This window comes from Scatophagus argus, chromosome 1 (genome assembly GCF_020382885.2).
Source record: "Scatophagus argus isolate fScaArg1 chromosome 1, fScaArg1.pri, whole genome shotgun sequence".
NCBI lineage: Eukaryota > Metazoa > Chordata > Actinopteri > Scatophagidae > Scatophagus > Scatophagus argus.
In genome coordinates, this window is record NC_058493.1 from 1,920,807 (window position 1) to 1,941,503 (window position 20,697).

At 40.6% G+C, this 20,697-nt stretch overlaps 1 protein-coding gene across 1 annotated transcript in view; it reads right to left on the reverse strand.

Annotated features, from left to right (window-relative positions):
* Nucleotides 1–1,727: 1,727 nt before the first annotated feature.
* il16 (interleukin 16) overlaps nucleotides 1,728–20,697 on the reverse strand; it is a gene marked incomplete at its 5' end in the record, with an annotated part of 40,030 nt that continues 21,060 nt past the window's right edge. Inside the window, 15 exons of the mRNA XM_046398844.1 lie at nucleotides 1,728–3,582; nucleotides 3,934–4,062; nucleotides 4,339–4,570; nucleotides 4,999–5,100; nucleotides 7,862–8,027; nucleotides 8,297–8,439; nucleotides 9,204–10,357; nucleotides 11,465–11,561; nucleotides 15,090–15,242; nucleotides 15,908–16,036; nucleotides 16,302–16,525; nucleotides 17,474–17,561; nucleotides 18,477–18,609; nucleotides 19,132–19,249; nucleotides 19,897–20,146. Of these exons, the coding sequence (XP_046254800.1) occupies nucleotides 3,416–3,582; nucleotides 3,934–4,062; nucleotides 4,339–4,570; nucleotides 4,999–5,100; nucleotides 7,862–8,027; nucleotides 8,297–8,439; nucleotides 9,204–10,357; nucleotides 11,465–11,561; nucleotides 15,090–15,242; nucleotides 15,908–16,036; nucleotides 16,302–16,525; nucleotides 17,474–17,561; nucleotides 18,477–18,609; nucleotides 19,132–19,249; nucleotides 19,897–20,146 (3,285 nt within the window). The remainder of the gene's footprint in view (nucleotides 3,583–3,933; nucleotides 4,063–4,338; nucleotides 4,571–4,998; nucleotides 5,101–7,861; nucleotides 8,028–8,296; nucleotides 8,440–9,203; nucleotides 10,358–11,464; nucleotides 11,562–15,089; nucleotides 15,243–15,907; nucleotides 16,037–16,301; nucleotides 16,526–17,473; nucleotides 17,562–18,476; nucleotides 18,610–19,131; nucleotides 19,250–19,896; nucleotides 20,147–20,697) is intronic.

Consider the following 20,697-nt stretch of genomic DNA (forward strand, 5'->3'; position numbering starts at 1 on the left):
AAACAGGTCCCAGGGCAAAACCCCACACTGAGTAAGCATATGGCGACAGTGGCGAGGAAAAACTTCCTTTTAACAGGCAGAAACCTCGAGCAGAACCAGACTCAGTGTAGACGGCCTTCTGCTGTGACCACCTGGGAGGAGGAGGAGGGAGAGGAGAGACAGGGAGATGGAGAGAGACAGGAGAGGGGGAGATAAAGAGAAAAAGGAGAGGGAGAGAGGACAGTGCAGAGCAGGAGCAGCAGGATCCGGGCAGGGCCATGGAAAGGGTTCTGGATCCAGCAGCAGTACCAGGCCTCAGGAGGGCCGGGTAGGAGATTCTGGATCCAGCAACATGCTCTGGAAGTGCTGAATGCTTCTTCTTTAGCAACATGTAGCAGGAAAAGGTTCACAGGCAACAAATCTAAACCTTCTGCAAACTTTGAGGATGAAATATCACTCTGATTTTGGCTTAGTTTTTAAAAGTTTAATAAAATTATTTTTGAATTATTACAGCAGATTTGACACCATTCTGTGACTCAGACATCATTTTTTAAATATTTTGTAAGCATATCATAATGGGAAACATTTGTTCTGTGGTTGCATACAAAGACAGTCTGAATGCACAATGGGACCTTTTGAGAGCTGAAAAAGATGACACATGAGTTACGGCATTTCCATGCATGGGATATTTTAGTTTGAGCAATCTGTTCTGAGCGTGATAAAATTTAAAACTTAAAAATGCATATACAAATAATAAATCGTTTGTTGAATACAAAAGAGCTTGAGAAAGAATTCCTCTACAAACTTTCATTTCTGTGCTTCCAAAAAAAATAAAAATGTGTGCCCAAAGAGTCTCATTGTGTGGTCAGGATGTAGACACAAAACTAACATTCCACTTGAGTTTGATTTGACTGATAACTTTGTTGAATGACAAATGGGTCAAACTCAAAGCTACTGAGTCAACCAAAATCCATTATACTGCTTGATCTTCTGATTCCACATACACACAGTACCGCTTCTAAGAAAAATAGACTTTTATTCTACTTTACGTGACTCCATAAAGATTTTTCATACCATTATAGACTAAACATACAAAAACATTAAATATGACATCTAATGAACACCTGTACTTCAAATACGATGTCATACTTGTTGCTGGGCTGCTGCACTGACTTGTAATGGCCTGTTTGAGTGTTGCTTTGGTTTTGTCTCTCTCTTGTAGTCCTTCCTTTCTCCTTCAGGCTTGTGCAAATGTCTGAAGTGACTCACACTGAGTCATTTTCTAGATCTCAAGACTGATTTGTAAGGCAGCTGTTGCAGCAAGGGGGAAATGATTTGAGTCCACCTGCATCACATTAGTGAAAATCATTCTTTAATTAAATATTCATGACTTGTAGCTTGCTGTTAGAGCAGGCAAATCTGCTTGGAGCACAGCACTAATGTGGTATGAAGTAAGATTTGAAGTATGATTACTCCGTTGTCATGGTTAGTAATATTTTTGTTCTTAAGATTCTGTTGTTTTTAACGTATACTGTGTTTTATCAAAGAAGTTTAATTGCCTCTTACTTAGCCATGATTTTGGCCAGTATAAATGTAATATACCAAGGGATATATTCAAGGAATGAGAGAATACAACATTATCTCTATCTGTGCATGTACCGAGCATGGGCGGAGCTTAACCTGAACTGGGCAGGGGTGACCAGAAGTTTTTAATTTATGGCTGAAAGTGATATCCTCTTGGTTTATCATAAGTTGCTATATTGATTATTTATTAAAAACTATTTACAGAACAGTCTCAGCATTAAGACACGTTTTGCTCAGATGATAATCGTATTCATAAAAAGTACATTATCTGTACTAGATACTTGTTACCCTCATTCAACCCTAACCATTGTAAGGATCATGAACATGTGTGAAGAACAGCTTTCCAATGAGGCCAGAAAGCTTTAACCTGTTCCTTAAACTGTGGCAGGTTTCATGGAGGAAAAAAAAACAAACAAACAAACTGGCTTGGACCTGTTCATGCATCTTGCAATTTCCTGTTTTATGTTCTGTAATTACTTAATTTGTGACAAAGAACTAGAATAGCACTTGCCGTTAAACATATTAACATTCAAATTTAGTATTAAAAGAGTGTCCTGGATAACACAGCCATTAATGGAAAGAAGAGTATCTACATATCCCCATCTGAAACTGAAACAAAACTAAATTGCATCCATTGTCAATGGCCTGACAATCTAACACCTCATGTCAGGTTTTTATAGCAGTAAGAACTGAGTAAGTTATAGATTGTTGTGCTCTTATTAGTTACTGAATAGAGAGGCAAAGTCCCTCCCCTTCAAGTATCCCTCACTGGCACCTTCATTTTTTGATCTTGATTGAATTGTGCAATCCAAACAGGTCCAATTACACAAAGTCAGTTGGGAAGATAATTAAAGATAATTTTGCAGCTCAAGAATGTAAAAACAGTAAAGTACTACTTAGTTTTGTGTAACACGTCTCAGTGAGCTACATCTGTCACAGTATACATCACCAACAGCAAAATGGCTGTCACATTGGTATAGAAAAAACTATTAGAAGAGGTCAAATTGATCACAAAGCTTTGGCTTTAGTTTTATCTATGTGCGACTGGCTCCTCAAGACCTCAGTCATAAGTTTCTGTAAGTATTAAACAAGACGTCATCTATGCGACTGTTGGGTGTGTAGTTTTCTAATTATACATTTTTACATTCTAATACTTAAAACAGTTTTCATACAAACTGTGACTTACTTGAGTTGCAAAATTACTTGGTGACGTGCACTGTCCAAGAAGAGAGATGTAGTTCATTGTATATTATCATATTAAACCAAATAGTACCTAAATATTTTTAGTTATCTTTTAAGTTATCTTTAATTATCGTGAAATTGACAAACATCATATGTGTTATTCATGGCACAATTTAAACGGGATCAAAAAATTATGTCTCTTTCTGTTAAATACCAGAGAAATTCACCTCTCTACAGTATCCAGGGTGATAACAGCCGGTTAACAGCTTAGGTATTATTCTGTCTCTTTTTTCTTTCTCACCATGACACTGGCCGGGCAGTATGGTGGACAATCCACCAACCTCCATGATACTAACATTTGGAGTATTTTGTACTGATTCACAGTAGGATGCAAAACCATCTGCATGCCTAGTTTTCAGTGTGGGTTTTTGGAGGGGATTTGGGTGAAGCGACCCTTTCAAAAATTTTCCTGTCTGGTCAAAAATAAGATAGAAACATAGAAATTCTCTGAGAAGTTGATCTCTGAACCAACGCGTTTAAGGCCACACTGACTGGTTGATTGCCAAATTTCTGAGACTGAAGTTCTTAAAATGCCAACCAACATCAGTTTTTTTTGTCTTGGTTTGGCCTCTTCATTTGTGAGCAGTTCCCAGCAGCTACGTCTGTGATTCTATTCCCCTGCCTCCTGCCTCCTCCGGATGACCACTGTGATGGGTCCTTCAGGTAAAGCCTTGATCATGTTCCAGGCCTCAAAGCGAGTCATGTCCTGCAGACTGACTCCCTGGACCTGCAGCAATGTATCTCCAAGTTGCAGACCACTTTGCTCTGCTGCTCCACCTGACACACACAGAAACACACTCTGTTGGGATGGGAACTCTGAAAGAATTTATTCATTATTAGCTGTTAGCTCTTCGAGCTTCAAACTATTTTCATAGCTGCAAAACCAAACATTGTTTTGTTTTCTGTTATGTTTTTTGATTTGATTTTTGTTTTTTTGGAAGTGAAAGCATTTCACGTTACTGTTTTACAGAGGTGATGCTATGACAGACAAGAGGACTAGTACTCCAGTACTTCTACTGCTGTAGTTATCACTCATTTTTGTGACAACTATTTCTCTCAGAAAGTTTTGAAATCATTTTATTGTAAGGATAATGATAATGCTATATAATGTCAGCGTCATGACTTTACCTGTAAAGATTCTGTTGATGACTAAAGGTTTGTCTCCATGGATTGAACCCTTTCCTCCCTCCAGAGTGAACCCAACTCCTCCAGCTCCTTTCTCCAGCTCCACAGTCACCGGAGCCCCCTGCTCCTCCACTGCAACACAAAACACAATTAATAAATCACACAAAGTGGTTCATAAAGACATGATCACATCAGAAGTACCCTGCACACCTTCACTGTGGAGTTGAAAATTTTGAAAAAAGTCAAGATGTTAAGTGAGGTTGTAACTGTAATTCGTGTCATGAATGTGAACCCTTCTTAGGGCCACATGAACCTGTGGGCGTATTTACTGCCTAAACTGAACACCATTTTGTTGGAAAGCATTGGAAATCTGTAGAGGCTCCAACACTTGGGTTATTGGGACTGCACCTGCAGGGTTGGGTTCTTCACTCCTGCAGCCTCCTTCCTCATTTTCGTCCTCCTCTCCTCTCTTGGCAACCACCACCACCGCTAACTTCAGACCACGGGCCTGACGCAGAGCAGTGGTGGCATCAGCGTGCGTGATGCCGCGCAGGGTTTGTCCGTTTATGGACAACACCTCATCTCCTTTCTTAATGGTGCCTTCCTGAGCCGCCAGACCACTGGGAAACACTCTGTGGACCTGCATGGAAAACATTCAAAGTCATTTCACTGGTAGGTTTCCTCAAATTATCAAGATTAATACAATCAGTTAAATCAAAATCAAATATTTAGCTTGATCTTGGGTAGACGTTGTTCCTCATTTCACTTATTTTGATTTAAAAAAAACTATTCATGAGGAAAATCATCAGATACACTGAAAATGTTCCCTGACCACAGTATAATAGTTACCAATAGTTACCAGTATAGTTACCACCTCTCTGTTATATGCATCCACCAACAAGTTGCAGTTTACATCCATGTCTGTCCAGACAACTTTAAAAACTTTGAAAGAATTTAATAAAACGTAATGAGTCTTTTTTTGTGGAAGTTATCACTATATTGACATGTTATTTTTAACATACTGTCTCAACACTATTCAGTCGGTTACACGTCTGAAGTGCTGCTTACTGTAACAGCTTTGCTCTCCAGGTCAGACCCTCCAGCGATGCTGAAGCCGAGCCCGGCTCCTTCCTCTTTATGCAGAATTACAACATGGATGTCATCTAGTTGCTGTGGAAAAGGGGGAGCACACAACTTTATTCATGTTCCTAAATGTAACAGAGAGTGAAACACTTTCCCCACAACTTTCTAGTCGTAATCACTGTTGTCTTAAAACGTCTACATTTTCCAGTCCTCTCTGTCCAGCTGTTATTACCATGAATGTATTATTTAGACCTGGATATGACAGTGTCACTCAGCCTTGTTTCCAATTTTGCCCAGTGACCACCTGTGGTCCCAAAAGCTAGTTTCAACAACTGGGGATTGGACTTCCAGGGTCCCTACCTTGGCGCATCTTGGGGTGTAATTATAAGGAATGGCCTGTTTGATCTGAACCCAAGTCATGTTCAGTTAATGGACTTCTGTGATAGTCACAGTTTGTCCATAACAAACACCATGTTAGAACACAGGGGTGAACATAAGTCACAGGGGAAAAAACCCGGATGTGGGAGGAGCTTGGTGAGATCTTAGAGAAAGGCTGGCAAACCATCTACCGACTCAAGAAGGGAAAGAGGCACTTAGTTCACACTGTTTACATTGGGACTGGGGAGCCGCTGACCTCGACTGAGGATTCAGTCAGACGGTGGAAGGAACACATCAAGGATCCACTTAATCCCACCAACACATACTCCGTGGAGGAAGCAGAGCTGGAGGACTCGGGGATGGGCTTTTCCATCACTGGGAGTATACATGAGTCACAGAGGCAGTTGAACAGCTCCACAGCAGCTCTGGGGATGGATGAGATCTGTCCTGATGGTGGCGGAGTGGGGCAGTGTCTGTGTCTGTAACGGTCTGTTGTGGTGAAGATAGAGCTGAGCCAACAACCAAAGCGTTCGGTTTACCAGTCAGTCTACATTTCAACCTTCACCTTTGGTCATGACCTGTGGGTAGTGACCAAAAGATCAGGATCACAAATACAAGCAGCCGAAATGAGTTTCCTCCACATGGTGGCTGGGCTTAGCTTTAGAGAGAGGGTGAGGTGCTCGGACATCTGGGAGGAGCTCCCCAAGAGGAGCCAGTTGAGGTATTTTGGGCCTCACAGACCTCCCTGTTCAGTTGTTTTGGGCATGTCCATCTGGGATTAGACCCCAGGACACAATGGTGTCGCCTGGCCCGGGAACACCTTGGTGTCCCCTGAGACAAGCTGTTGGAAAGCAGCAGGGAGAGTCCCTGCTGAGACTGTTACCACTGCAACCAGGACCTGGATAAGAGGTAGAAAACTAGACGAGACGAGATCACTTGTGGTACTGCCATGCAACTCATAAAGGATTTTCCCCATAGACTGCCATTCTAAAATAGATGTAAAACTGCTGAGAGGACACCTCAAACTGCAAACAAGGTCAATTAGAACTCTTTCTATAACGAGTTCGATCCGTGATGGTTTTATATTTGTAAAACTTCTTCCAACAGATAAAAAATATTTAAAAACCTCTGACATCCAGACATCATCACAAAGTAAAGTCTGTGGACCGAGTGGGAACTCGTGGGCAGGGGCAATAAGAAAAACTACTGCACATATTCTGTGAAGACATAATTGTGCCTGCCAATATTTGAACAATCTTGTTCACATTATCTTTGGAATGAAGGAATGAATGAAAGGAAGGAATGAATTCTGCTCTGAAGAACTGCTCTGAATAAGAAATCTATTCTTTGATTTTGAAACAGTCTTAGGAGACAAGTCCTAAGACGACTAAGCAATTTCTCTCTCAGTGCCCAAGCGCTTCATCCCAGTAGAAGCACAAAGAGAGTGAAACAAACTACAGTCTCATAAAACATAAATGAAATCACCAAGAGGGGATTTTAAAAAGTGACATTTTAGGTCTTGTTTATTATTTAATGGGGGCTTCTTCTGCACTAAAGGGGCCAGACCTGGACTTGAACCCGGAACCCTCTTGTTGTGAGGCAACTTTGCTAACCACTGCATGACTGTGCCACCCACATATAAAAGTGTACCTCAGTAAATAAATTGTCAGTAAATACAGTAGCATTTACATCAACAAATCCTCCACAGGTTCATAACACGTCTGACTCTACAACAAAATCAATGTGGTGACCATCATCTGGCTATGGATTCATGAAAACATATTAATGCAAATTATTTTCTCTTAGGTTCACTTAGAAACTCTAAAATAAAAGACTTTTAAAGAAACAGTTCAGTATTTAAAAAAAAAAACAAATTGCTTCCTTGGCTTCTTTTTTCTAGACAGAGATATTCAGACTGACATCAATCTCAAATACAGAGTCAGAGTCAGGACGTGATTAGCCTTAGTGAACCACACTGTGTCTGCAAGACTCTGGTAAGCTGCTTCACTGCAACCAGCTGTTGCTCATCAAGACTTTTGGACAGAGTCAGTGCTGAACAAGGGGGGGTTACAACTAACACTTGGTGGATGTTTTGCATTTATGTTTTAGTCTCAACATGTGTTAATAAGATTGCTTGTAGTATTCTCCCCAATAACATTTGACATAGTGAAGAAAACAAAATCTAAACCTTAACACGAAAAAATAAGCATAACTAAAACATTTTGCATAGTGCTTTTTGTGGTTGGTCAAAATTGTATGGACAGTTAGCTGGGGGTGATAGGAGTTATTTCTAAAATCCTGACTGCAACCCTGAATTACATCTATTTGTTGTGTCTCTGATAATTATGATTATTATAATTATTAAATATTCAAGACTTCAACTTTTTCTTTAAAGATTTTACTTTTTACTTTAAACAAACCCTAACATTAAACCTTATACCAAATGAAAGTGTGGAATTGTTTTTTTTACCTTCAGCATCTCTTCGTCCAGCGCTTTCACTTCCCCTATCATCCTCTGTATGTCCTGTGAAGGGATGGCTGAGATGACAGAGTGAACAGAAGCAGAGGTGACTGCTGCCTCATTGTGAGATCCCCCCTCCCCTCGCTCAATCGTACACTCTCTCAGTGTGGCCAAGCTGTGTTTTAAAAGATGAAAAGAGACAAATATGTGATGGTTAGTTAGGCACCTTATGCCAGCAATGCATAATGTGCTCTATTTAACATTCGTTTGACAGTAATAACTTTCCACTTCTTCTCTGATAAAACAGGAAGTCTTTTTTCTAAACCCGAACCCACTTCCTCATCAGTATAAAATAGGCCCAGTATACCTTCAGCAGGAGTCCCTGTGTAAATGATGAACACATCACAAGTCATGTTCAGCTGTACCTCTTTGCAGAAGTCTTACCTGACAGAGAATCCCTCGATCTGAGCCGAATCAGACTCGTGTGCATTCGTGAAATCCACCGCAGTGGGGTCCTGCAGGTTTGGGGAGCGAGGGCTACAATGGGAGGGGTAAGTGGGCAGAGAACGCATCAATGCTTGTGAAACCTGGAACAAAAACCACATTATTCTGGTTATTCTTGTAACAATATGACAATGTCAATCTAATTTCAATCTTTTGACGGTCTCAGGCTGATATACACTGACTGACTGATAGACAGTCAGCCACGACGATTTGTGTCAGGGGTTTTAATCTTCTAGCTGTTCTGGGTTCTGTGGGTGGGAGCGTTGTTGTTCCATGGAACTGTCTCATTGCTTAAAGCATTCCAGAATGTTTTTTTGTCATGTAAGTGTCAATGTAAGTGAATTGCAAATAATTTGCGAAAGGAAAAGAAGAGTCACATGAATATCTAAAAAGACGACTGACAGTTACAGTCCCACTTCCTGCCTCCACTCTGATTTGCTGCGCTTAGAACTCCCACACCTTGTGCCATAACAGTGATCTTGCAGGTTCACTGCATCTTATACTGTGTGAGATTTTTAGGTGAAACATATATCAGACCATATAATATTTAGCTTGAGGACAGTCAAATTGTGCATTCAGTACTTTACCAAAGCTCACACACTGTAAAGAGACTGTAGTGGTGTGGTTTCCCTGTGCAATTAATGGTTATTGAAACATTTATTAATTATTTAGGTGTGCTTACCTCCAAATAAAGTGGATAAATTGCTGTTTGTAGCTTGTTTATAAGTGTGTGATTGACTGCTCATGTTAGTGCTGCCATGTCCCCAGATCTCAGTTTTTACTTTAATCAGTACAATGTTTAAAACTGATAGAAGTGGCAGTCAAAACTCCTCACATGATAGATTACCTGGTTACTGAAGGCGATGATTTTCCCTAAGCCCTCTTTCTCCAGACCTCCTTGGGGGGGACCGTCTGTCGGAGCACCTGCACTCAGAGTTGTGTTCACCAGCCTCTCTTGACTGCGGCCTTCATCCCCTTCCCCTGGATGACTTTTCCCCTCAGCTTGACTGGATTTCATAGATGTCACAGGAGGCAGAACCTCGGACTCTGTGGACCTGCTAAAATCCTCTCTTTCTAGCTTGGGCTGTTGTTTGGATAAGGCATTGCTGTCATCATGGACTGGAGATGAATGAGAATCAAGTAACCCTGAGTTCAGATCAGTGCTGATGGGGTCAGAAAGTGGGAGATCTGTGGAGTCCTGGATGGGAGGAGGTTCATCTTCAGAGGACTTGTCTGTTGATTGACTACATGCTTCAGAAGTGATAGCAGAGGTTGCAGCAGTGACAGTTGTGCTGTCTTTCTCCCTAGCAGGTGCTGGCTGATTTGGCGGGATCTCGTTGGGGATTTCATATTTTCCCTTCTCATAATCTCCGTGTGAGGCAGGACTCCTGGATTTCTGTTCCATCAAAGGAAGGGAGGTGGTAGGGGCCACAGGCCTCCTGTTGCCCCCTTTCTCTGGACTCTCTGAACTGGAAAAAGTCTCAAATGAGTGGATCTTTTGTTTGATTGACAGGTTGGCTGCGGATGAGGCAGACCTGACTCCGAAGTTTCTGCTGAAGCCCACAGTAGGCTTCTGCTCAGCTGGTTTATCTTGTTTCTTCTGGTCCTGCTCATCCCGAATTTTCCTCAGACTCTGGCGAAACCAGGTAGGCTTGGGTGCTACTGGGGGTCCCTTCTTTGCTCCTGAAGGAGTTTCAGACGTGTTTTCGGAAGTCACATCAGATGGAGGATCATTGGAATCTGTGGCTGTGCCATTAAGCTCAGGGGTGTTGTCTTCGTCACTCATCTTAGCAGGCTTGCTGTGGTTGTTCAAAGGCTCTGCTCTGTCCACAAGGTGGCTGTGGTGATGGTGGTGGTGGATCTCAAGCAGCTCTTCTGGGGAGCTGTGTGAAAGACGAACCCAGGGATCCTGAAGCTGGCTTTGAGTATGTTGGTCAATACAGGCCTGTCTCCTCAGAGCTCCTCTTTTTGGCTGAGAGCAGAGCGCAGCTGATGGATCACCTGTCCACACAACAGAAAGAAGAGTAGAGTAATGAGAGGTGAGGTCAGATGTTCATATTAATTCAAAAGTAACAAAAACATAAACAGATATTACTGTGTATTCAAACTGATTACCACACGATGGTCGGAATAGTCATCATGCAGGAGCCTGCCAGCTTTAATATTATTATCACGAAAGCTCTATGAAGTCAAAAGTTCATGTCTTTTCATGAATTTAAATACATTTATATCAAACTTAAAAAAACAAGTTGTAATAGCATGGGTTATCATGGAAGTACAACTGTAACATGTCTAACCCTAGCCCTAACCCTACTCTTACAAACCTAACCCTAACCATGTTCACCAACGGAGTTTAGCGTGTTGGCATGCTAACTATTATTAATAGGCTGTAAATACAAAGCAGAGCTGAGGCTGATGGGAACTTCATTTTCGTTTAAGGTACTTATTGGGTCATAAACGACTGCAGTAGAAAAATAACATTTTGACTTGATGGTGCCACATGACAGATTAAGGGATGACCAAAGTTATTCCAATTCATCCTGCAGAATACTGGACAAACTCTGATGACAGACTATCATAACTGATCACTTTTTCTTTTGCAAAATTAGAACTTTTCATTTTTTAAATTGAGATTCTATTGTGCTAACATAACAACACTCTGCTACAATAAATGCATACACTTACTGATAATGCATTATAAAATAAGTTAAACAATGACTGAGGATTTTATTCACCTCCACTCCTGTATGTGTACCACACTGTTGGGTGTGGTGTCTAAACTTGACAAAACTACCTTTAAGCATGTGATGCCTTCATTGGTCAGCATCATACATGTTTTATACTAAATTTGAACTTGAATATTTACACTTTTACTCAAAAATTCCTGACAACTTTGGTGTAACTAAAGCAGCTGATCATCAACATTGTTGCAGCTCCAGCTGAACCTGAATGACACTGCTTTAAACAGGAAACGGAACCTCAGTTCCTTTCTATTGAAATACTCATAACCGCAGCACCAAGTTCACATTGTTGAATTAACTGCACGATTAATGAACTGTTCTGAAGCTGCATTCGGGTGCTTAAATGTAAAGTTGACTTGTCTCCTACCTGTGTGTGGTCTGTCGTTGGTGCAGGTTGAGCTGTTTGGATGAGTGAAATCTTCTTTGCTTCCTTTTGACTGTTCTCTTAATCGTTCTCCTCCCTGCTACACAAACAGGAAGTACTGTGTCACAGCTTTTCTAGCAGCAACCACACAGAAGTGCAATAACGTCCTTTGCTTCCGCTCAGACATTCCTCCACATCACTGCTACTTCTCTCACAATGTTTCATTCAGTCAGTAACAGACCCATAACATAACCACAATAATATATCCTGGCAGGGCTTAAACAGGGATTTGCGAGGATCTCTTGTCCACAACCACATTGTCGACAGTTTTCACTTCTTCAGTTGAAAGCAGCTGCAATGAAAATTGTAGACACTGTGTTCTCTGGATTGTCTAAAGCAATGATGGCACTGTTTCTGGAAAGAGAAGTTGCTGTCTAACTTTCTAGACGTCACACAAACTGAATTCACCTCCCTAGAACACAGACACACTATATAGACAAAAGTATTGGGGCACCTGACAATTACACAAACAGGGACTTCAGTGATATTGCATTCTAAATGCATAGGCAGCTGTGCAGCCAAAACAGCTTCCACTCTTCTGGGAAGGCTTTCCACAAGATTTTTGAGTATTTCTGTGGGGATCTTTGCCCATTCATGCAGGAGAGCAATAGTGAGAGGCCGTTTTAACTTATTTTTCAGAAACACTGAACTTCCTATCCATATGGACATATTTAAAGTTAAAGTGACATATTTTGTCATTGGAGGGAACTCACTCCAATGAAATTTGTGCTCTGCATTTAACCCACCCAAGTGATGTGCACACACACACAACAAACCCGGGGCAGTGGGCGACCGCGTGCAGCGCCCGGGGAGCAGTGGGGGTTAGGTACCTTGCTCAAGGGTACCTCAGCCATGGACACCGGGACGGGGAATCGAACCAGCGATCCACCACGATCCACGGTTACGGGTCCGACACCCTAACCGCTGATCCACGGCTGCCCCTAAATATCTTTATATCTTATAAATATCTTAATATCTTTACACTGAAGCAAATACAGCAAATACAACAATGTACTGTGAATGCTTAGTTCAGTGTTTTCATTGTTAGGCCAACTATGAAAAAAGGGAGCCCACATTCTATAATTGTCAGTGTCAGACAGTGTCTGTAAGCGGATGTTTCAGTCCAGAAGTTGGCACTAGAGTTACTATTGTGACATTCGCTGATTTCAGCGCTCAGCTCAGGACCAGCATAATTCCTGCATATGGTAACACAACATGCACTACTTGCTTGCTGACATGTACACAAACACATGCACAAACACTGATACATGTAAAAAGCATGCATAATGAGCATGACTGGAACATAAGACAGGCATTGAAAGCACCATAATATGCATTTGCCATCCTTACTGATTCTAATACCTTCCATCCATCCATTTTCTATAGCGCTTATCCATCAGGGTTGAGAATGATCCCTATGACATGTATTCATTTCGGACAAATCTGCAGCACAAAATATGCATCCATGCCAAAGTTCACTACCGCTACAGAAAGCAGTGTGTCTGTTATGTAGTAAGGAGGAAAATAAGGAGACCAGTTCTGTCATCTGCTATTAATGTTTTCACCTTAAAAAAATCAAAAACTTAAATCTTTCTATAACCGTATTCATAGTTGTCATGAGCAGACTTGTGCAACAAAAAAAAAAAAAAGATTTGGAAAAACACGTGTACCGAATGTTAAAATAAGCATGTGCTGTAGAATTGTCCGATCGCAATTGAATTGTCCGGTGATAAGGTAATACAACAATATACACCTGTTGAACATTTTATTCCAAAAGCATGGGCAATTATTCTGCTGCTCTAATTTTGATTGGACCGGACATTTCATCAATTTTATCAGAGCGTGTAAAGCAGAACGAATGGCTTCATTACTGTTAATATTTAATTTTCTAATGGTTTATAGATCAGTAATAGGCCATACATATGAATACTTCTGGGTTGCACCCTTACATTAACCCTGTGGGTCTACAAGTAACAGAGCCTTTAGTTAAAACTTAGAAACCCCTAAAAGTAGCACCAAAATACAAAAAATACAACAATTAAACAGTGTACTGTATGTAACGGAATGTCTATGGTCACAGCATTCTGTTTGAGTCTTGAAAAGCCATAGCATGCATTCCTCATTCCACATCACTTCACATACATTCCTTAAGAGTAACCTGAGGATGTATCGCAAGGCCTTGTATACAGTGCTGAAGAACTGCAGGTGGTGGAAAGAGAGAAGCATGTTACATATTACTCTTTTCAGAAGAAGCATGATTAGTACACTGAGGAAAACACGATTGGAGCAGCCCACTGAGAAACAGAGCAGCGAGCATGTAGAAGTCATTCGGGTGTGTTTGCTGCATTTCAGAGAACTGAGAGTGGAAGTGAGAAATACGCTGAGGGAGATGACAGCTTCTGTAGTCTCAGACATACTTTCACCATCCTTATATGGAAACTGAACTTAGACCTTCTAGAACTAAACTAAGCAGCTAACTGAGTTATGAGTATTTCAGGCAGTGGAAGGTCAATAAAATGAACAAGAAAATCCTATATGAATTAGACAATTGAGTTTTTGAGTTTAAAATGAAGTGATGGATGGATAATTGTGATGTTTATTGTGCTTTTGTGTGACTTTTTTTTTTTTTTTTTGCTACAGCAACAGCAGCAGGGTAGAACACAAACCTGGCTGACCATATTGCTGTGCAAATCTTTGAACACGGTTTTGGTTATTTTGAAATGTAATATCTTAAGCAATTTCCCTCTTTTTGTTTCTAGCTGTGTGTGCTCAATGGGAAAGGGGAAAAAGAGTTTAGCCTACACAGTGACAGTACCAGGTTGGATTTTCAACTAGATTTCCATCTCAGTTTCAGACCTGTCTATAAGGCAGTGGTCAAAACTTTTTAGTCAAACCAAATAAAGGAAACAAATATTTTTGCAGCCAGTATTTTATCATTAGTGCAACTATATACTTTCATAGCTGCCTCGTACGTCAGCTATTGAGCAGTGACTGTTGAGTATTCATGCCTTGGAAAGTCACACTATATTAGCTACTGTGATTGTCTTTGTGCTGTAATGATGGAACCAGTAAGCTAACTACTATGTTTTTGATACTTTGGACCCATTGAATTTATAAAGACCTTTCATACTATATATTTGTAGAAAGAAAGAGCATTAGGACCAAAGAAAAAGTAAAGTAAATACCTCTGGAGCAATGTTTTATTAGCAGGGCTCTCTCTTGTGTTTTGTTGTGTACTGGCAAGCACAAGCACAAGGGCTGTGCGAAAAATTATTGTTTGATAAGGGCTGCACATTATTTCACTGAACAGCCTATGGCAGAAAAGCAGCTGCAGCAGCAGCAACTGAGAGACACAGCAATGCATGAACAAACGTGGTTAGTTTCTAGTTTGCAAATATGGATGAGAACAATGCAGATGAAGACTTTGAAGACAAGTCAACGTTTCTGTGAGAAATTGTAGATATGTGTTTAAGAGAAGAGAACAAAAACTTTTAAAGATGTGTTTACTCGACAGCAGTGAGTCATTTTTACAGCTCAGGTGGTCAGCAGCTCAGGTGGAGCAGTGTACCTGGCAGCTGGTGTGTGATGATGGCTCTATTCCGTCTTCTCTGACTGGGGAGCCTCTACTGGAGCCACTAGAGTCTCCATTATAACCCTCCTCACTGGTCACATCCTGAGGCCAGCAGTACCGACGTGGAGCACCTCTCACCCTGCAGCTGGACTGTACAAACACACACACACACACACACACAGTGTGAAGCAAGAAGACAGTGTGTAAAACTGTGTGATATGAGATAAAACGCTGCTTGAAGTGACATGGTGTGATTGTTTGCTGCCAGCTGCACTGACTCCACTATCCTGTCAACAATCTCCCTCAGAGATTTTATCACAGCAGTTTGCCGACAATGCAATCATTTAGTGTCACATGGGACATGGGGCCGATGAAGCCTTTATGGTTATGATTAAGAGTGAAGGATTATTGTTAATACGCATTAAATCTGACATGAATTAGCTTAACCATGTGAAATGTGTCAACTGAATATAGTGGTTTGAGCAATGAATCAGTTATCACTAAAATAAGAGGACATCCATACATGAAATGCTCCTCTGTCTCTAAACCCTTCCTCAAAATGCACTTTTCACTGAAGTTGCAGACAGAGACAGGACCAGGTGGAGGACCAAATAACTGATGAAACTCTCAAAATGAGTTTCTTCTATGAGAACATTTTAGTAACTCTTCATCACTAACCTTAGTCTTATTAAACATGTTTAATATTAAACCATTCCGAGATAACCTGTGGTAAGATATTTTAGTTTCCTGGCTTAACCTTAGAAGCTACAGAGGAGAGAAACAAAGGGGGGATGCAAAGAGTGTGGATATATTACCTTGCTACCCCTTGAGGCCAGATCCAGGGCCTGGTGACTGGACAGACTGGAATTGTACGGAATGTTATAGTCTTCATCAGGATACACTGGCACTGACAGTCTGTTGTCAGACCATGTCTCCGTCATAGACTACACAATGAGAATGAGACAAGATAAGATGAGCCACACGACTACACATTAGAAGACTGGATTTAATTGGACACACTGATTGATTTTCAGTTAAGAAAATCATATATTCACATAGTTACTAAAATAAGTCAAGACATAGGAAATTACAAACAATATGATGCACTCATGTAGTAGAATCCTAGAAGTAGAATCCTAGAAACTTTATTGTGAACCCTGCGTGAAGGTTCATCCACCTCATCACATAACCAGAGGTATGTCTGGTTACCTTGGGTGTGTCCAGGCTGTGGACACGGGCTGACGGGTTATGGCGTGCGTTGTGGAGGTTATGGATGGCGAGGCAGCGGTTGTGGTGGTGGCTGTTGGTGTTGTCGCTGCAGGAGCGAGTCATGGTCTTCTGTGCTCGTCGAACTGTCAGCTGACTGAAACTCCTCTCCAGGCAGTTATCACACCTGTGCCGACTGTGAGAGCAAGACTCAAGTCTACGCAGGCCTGGGACGGAAAAAAAGAGCATTTTTTTCTAAGAATATAATAAAATTATAATAAACTAAAGGTAATAACAATGACTTTATAATCACTTAAAAACTCACTGATCCTGATGTATTGGAGGATTAGGTTTAGAGATGTAATGGAGGGAACAGGCTTTAAAGTAAAAAACATTTTGAAATATGAGGAGAGACAAGGGCCTCGATAAGCAGCAGAAAACGAGAGCAAACCCAACTTTATGGGTGCAATACAAACTTTTGGTACAACTTGAATATATCAAAAACTAAATTTTAATCCATCAAGTTAGTTAGTTAGTCATGTTATTACTAAGAAAGGTCACAGCGTCTGTCAAATGGACATTTTGACATAGATCTTTGTAGCATTTAAACTGTAGATAAAATCAATATCATCTGAAAAAAATATTTTTTTTGTAAATCGCTAAATATGTGCAAATGTTTGCAAATTTCAAGATATTCTTAAAGAAACTGCATAAAATTCAGCACTTATTGGTACATTAACACACATCATGGTATTACAGCAGTTCATCCAATAGTGAGGAAATATAATCTATAGCATTTGTGTTCATAGACACAAATTCTTGTACAAACCGAAAATATAGATATAGATCATTTCAGTTTGTGAAATGAAATATAAATGTAAAATGTAATCTGTAAGATTTACTTGAGTAGGCAAAGATTGTGATTTCAGTTATATTTTAACAAAAAATATGTTCTGAGAAAATTTTACTTGTACACATGTACACAATATTGATTAAGTTTCATCACTACTTCACATACTGCTGTGTTGCCGGGTTGCAACAGTGCACGTTGCATAAACCCTTTTAAAATTACAGTTGAGGATCGAGGATATGAAAGAATGCATAGGAGTGACTTATGACCTTGAACAAGAATATGTGACTGTGGAAAATAAACAGCAGACAAATAAATATTTCACCATCAATACTCCACTGGCTCTTGTCCTTTCTCAGTTTGCTGTTTTCCACTGCCTGAGCGATAGCCTCATTCAGCTGCTGCTCTGATACCTTAGACACACAGGGCAGAAACTGGGAATGTAAAGTCAGGCTGACGAAAAGTATTGACACTTTGTGCTCACATTTTAAAGAGAGTATTAAAAGTTCAGAAAGGATAATATATGAGAGTATAAAAACAGTCCTTTTATGGCTCACATGAGAATGTGAGCCATAAAACCCAAGATGTAAAGAGCTATTACTAACAGCAGAATAGCAAATGACAATCCCATGAGAATGCCAACACCATCAACGACGAACAAGGACTTTCTGTACCCATTCTGCCTTTGACGCAGTGTCAGAAGTATTCCTGAAGGGACTTTTGGTGATGTCTTTTATGATGGCGGGGATTTTCTGGGGGAAATCTGCACTGCTGACCTCTGAAAACATTTCGACCATGTTTGTGTTGTGTTTTAAAGGGACTGGTAACTAACTTGCACACTAAATTAAAAGCATGATTAACATTACACCAAAACAAAAGCTTGTTAGCATGGTCATTCTGAGCATGTTAGCATTTAGCTTGAGGCAGCACTGTGCCTCTGTACAGCCTCACTGAGCAGCTAGCAACCACATCTACCATTGATAGCCACTGAACAGTGCCACTACTGTGAATGAATGTTATATAACTTTCTTATTAATTACATCATCTTGGCCAATTACTGACTGTTGCTGAGGACGTTCATTCAATTTCCCTCACTGCTTACTTCCTCTCAGCTTCACAAGGGTTAGCAGCAGGGAACCTATTCCAGCAGGTAGTGACAGGAGATACAACACCAAGTTAAGAGCTTGAAAACCAGAGGGAGTCCATGCTAATAGCACAGGGACCCACAATTGAACCCATGAGGCAACACCCTGAGCCAGCAGAGACTTTGCCCTGTATGCCCATAAATCTGCACTAGTTTAAGTAAATGAGGTGAGAGCATTGCATACTTTGGGGTCGGGGTGTCGACTGATGATGATGTGGACAGGACCTGGCATGCTCTGGCTCAGGACTGTGTAGACGTCATTGAGCGCCATGTTGTAAACCACAGTGTCGTTGATCTCCATGATCTCATCTCCACACCTGAACGTATAAAGGGCAAGTTCAGGAAAAGGTGTTGGAAAGAAAGAAAGAAAAAACAAACAGAGGTGAGAAACATAAGCTTGGATATGCATGAGAAATTGTATTTTATCATCAGACACAAAGGATATGACGCACATATACACTGACACACTGTATAATCAGAATATACTTCTTTGGAACTGGGTCAGTTAAGTAACATACTGTACATACTACAAGAGTTGCTATTTTCTAAATTACATTAGTTGTATTAAATCCATAGTGTAATTCAGTGGATTAATCAGGGAAGTATTTTAATTACTGAAGTTAGCATCGATGATCACATACAGTGTTTTGTTCTTTTGACCTCTGTTATTATATTACATGCTATACATTGCTAAACACAAGTATCTGTGTTTTTCGTAACTGACTAAATTGTGTTCCTTGATATAAACTTTGACTTCATTCTTACTGTAGCTGCATTTTTTACAGTAGGCATTTTAGTCATCCTTCCAACCCTACACCTCTGTAGTAATTTCTCCTCACCGTAGTCTACCGTCCATGTGTGCTACAGATCCAGGAGAAAGGGTGTGGATGTAGATCCCAGGGCATCCATCACCAGATGGAACACAGCACAGTCCAATGCCCAGACCAACACCAGCCTCTGGGAAATGACACGTGCGTAGAAAGCTTTATTATCATATGATTTATCATCATTAAAGGTGGATGTTTGACTTCTAAAGAGATTTACTGTTTACTGTTTGGAGTTTTAAAGATATTTATGAGGAAGAGAAGGTACAGCCAAAAGATAATAGCTGTTGCACTATGCAAAATGTACGGTTCAGCTTTTGAGCATTTTTTTAAAAAAATCTCCAGCAACAATACACAGTCCAGTCACCACAATTGAATCTTGGCACTTTTTTTGTAAACCACAGTTTTGTATATTTCATACAAGTCACACTAATGTATCTACAATACAAGTCATATTATGTGAAAATTACATGCACATGAACTGAGACAAAATACTACTGTTTGTGACCACTTCAGCCAACAAACCAGCTCATGTTAGCAGCTACTGGAACATTCTGTAGCTGTCTTTGTGCCAGCAAAAGGCAATATTTTGAAGGACATGTGAGGAGATTATCCAGCTTTGTATGTGGCCTCTTAGACAGATGGGTAAAAAAAAAAAAGATTATAAAAAATCAAAATATTGTATTTCTAATCAGAAAAAACTCAGAAAAGCAAAATCAGTTTTAAATGAAAAATCAATGATCAAAAAGCAGTGACTATCATGTCAATAATGTGGCTAACCTTTCTGCAGGATAATCTCTATCATGATGCGGTCTCTGGGTTTGGCAGGCTGGCCCGGGATGCCCAGTGTGTTGCTGCAGTTGTTGTTCAGGTAGTTGTAGTCTCCCATGTCGGCACTGATCCTGGCCATGCCTGTGGTGGAGCTGAGGGAGCGAGACCTGCATAGCTGAGCTACCTGTGCCTGACCACACAGAGCCCCCACCCGCAGGCTGGTCCTCACCACCAGAGTCAGCAGGCCCTTTTTGACCTGCTACGTAAGGAAAGCAACATTTCAAATATCCTCTGTAGCCCATAGTAACAACGTGATCTCTCATACTCTCTGGTCATTGTTTATGTGTTTATGTTAAGAATGAAAATGTTGTTTAAAGCACACACAAGCTGGTGACACGCAGTGGCCCCTCTGGGGTTTCTTCAGACTAACAGGAAAAAGATACTGCAGCATTAGAACCAGGACCACTAGACTCCTTCAGTGCCTCATCCTCACCACAGGATGGCGACTATAACACACAAGTTGCAGCAGCCTACGCTGCCTCTCTGAACTTAATTGTAGACTAACACATGAGGGATCACCTGAAGGGATCACCATTCACTATTCAACTTTGTACTTTAGGCTTTGGCTGACGGCTGACAGTACACATAGACATACATCATTTTCTCAATCTGAAGAGTCAGTTCTTCATTTCACATAAACTATTACAGTTGCAGTTAATCCTATTGGAGCTACTGTGGTATAAAGTAGGAGCTTCAACAGCATTGGTACAACAATATGTGAATAGAATCTTTTTAATTTTAAATTAAAAG